General features: G+C 46.5%; 1 protein-coding gene across 1 annotated transcript in view; it reads left to right on the top strand.

Moving 5' to 3' along the window:
• Positions 1 to 1,611: 1,611 nt before the first annotated feature.
• LOC308162369 (regulator of G-protein signaling 13-like) overlaps positions 1,612 to 1,916 on the top strand; it is a gene marked incomplete at both ends in the record, with an annotated part of 17,172 nt that continues 16,867 nt past the window's right edge. The window contains one exon of the mRNA XM_080536526.1: positions 1,612 to 1,688. Coding sequence (XP_080392652.1) covers positions 1,612 to 1,688 — 77 coding nt within the window. The remainder of the gene's footprint in view (positions 1,689 to 1,916) is intronic.

Raw genomic sequence — 1,916 nt, 5'->3', positions numbered from 1 at the left:
AAGAGATATACTGCTTTAACCCATATTACTGTAGTGTACAATAACAGTGCTTCCCACTTGTAAAATGCTGCAGTACAGTACCATACTGTAAATATGGCATGGAAAGCATTTTCAGGAAAAATTATAAAGAAATGTATACAATTTGCTTGACAGATTTTGACAACTTGTTCAACATTTTTGGATGTAATGATTCAAGCAATGACATGAGGATTAATCGTTTTATAGTATTAAGCATCCAAAAGTATAGTTCATTTTGACTGACATGACATAAGCAAATGATAATGTTATAAAACTGCAGAGAATTGTATGACAGCAATTGATGGATGTCCAAAAGCATTTGCAATTTGTTTGAAGCAATGAGAAACTGCTACTATGATGTGCACAAATGACTAAATGTTGTGGAGGTTGAACTAACAGTTATGAGAATTTCAATTCTGATCAGAGAAATGCACCAAAGCAATTGAGAAAAACTGTAAATGAATGAATGACTGACTGACGGACTGACTGACTGACTGACTGACTGACTGACTGAGAGAATGAATGAATGACTGACTGACTGACTGAGAGAATGAATGAATGACTGACTGACTGACTGACTGACTGAATGACTGACTGACTGACTGAGAGATTGAATGAATGACTGACTGACTGACTGACTGACTGAATGAATGACTGACTGACTGACTGACTGAATGAATGAATGAATGAATGACTGGGGGGGCAACGACTGACTCTGACTGACTGACTGAGAGATTGAATGAATGACTGACTGACTGAATGAATGAATGAATGAATGACTGACTGACTGACTGACTGAGAGAATGAATGAATGACTGACTGACTGACTGACTGAATGAATGAATGAATGACTGACTGGGGAGGCAACGACTGACTCTGACTGACTGACTGACTGACAGACTGACTGACTGACTGACTGACTGACTGAATGAATGAATGAATGACTGGGGAGGCAACGACTGACTCTGACTGACTGACTGACTGACTGACTGACTGAATGACTGACTGACTGGCCGAATGACTGACTGACTGACTGAATGAATGAATGACTGGGGAGGCAACGACTGACTCTGACTGACTGACTGACTGAGAGAATGAACGGAGGGAGGAGGCTGTCTAGTACATGCAGACGAATGACAGCATAGAACAAAGAACACGCCGTCTAAAGTGGCCTTCAACAGGCATTCACCTGGCCCTGTTCACAGCCCAGCCGTGGCCACAGTTCAAAAGGGAATGAATACATGACAAATAGAGCAGACCTGCGCACAGTGTTGTGTCTGCTCCCTGGCCACCAATCAATCAGAAGGCCAAATGGGAAACACACAAAAGCCACAGAAGAGGGCACGTACTACACCAATTATGTTGCTGCACATCAGGGGGGGGTGCTCTGCACCCGTCCCGCAGGGGCTACAGTGTCTGCTTGATTTTTAATCAGAGACTAATCTAGACACGGTGGAAAGCAAGGACAGCGAGTAGTACACCCCCGCTGACAGATCTTGTGTTTGTGAAAGTCAGATTTCCCAGCTCCGCCGGTGAGGTCATTACGCATGCAAATCCCAGTCGCGGCAGTGATTTTTTTTTTAAAAAGAAAAAATGACGGCACCTGTTCTTGTTTGCCTGACTGGCCGGGACGAGAGTCCCGCCGAGAAGCCCGCAAATCAAGCGGTGCGGTGAGGTGTGTGTGCGAGCGAGGGGCGGACAGGTAGACCCACTGGGCTGTCGTTCGCCGCCGCCCGCCCACCCGTCCCCTGTCCCTGTCCCCGTCCCCCACCCCTCGCTCACAGCTGTGCCGTTTGCTCCGTCATCCGTCATTTTCATAGACCTCTCCCTCCCTCTGATGGCGCCCCCCCACACCCACCCCCACTACCTCCCCCGCCTCCCTATCTGACAGAAATATC

This window comes from Nansenia antarctica, assembly GCF_963989245.1.
Source record: "Nansenia antarctica genome assembly, chromosome: 7".
NCBI lineage: Eukaryota > Metazoa > Chordata > Actinopteri > Argentiniformes > Microstomatidae > Nansenia > Nansenia antarctica.
The sequence above is the reverse complement of the archived record's forward strand: the minus strand, read 5'-3'. Positions and strand labels throughout refer to the sequence as shown.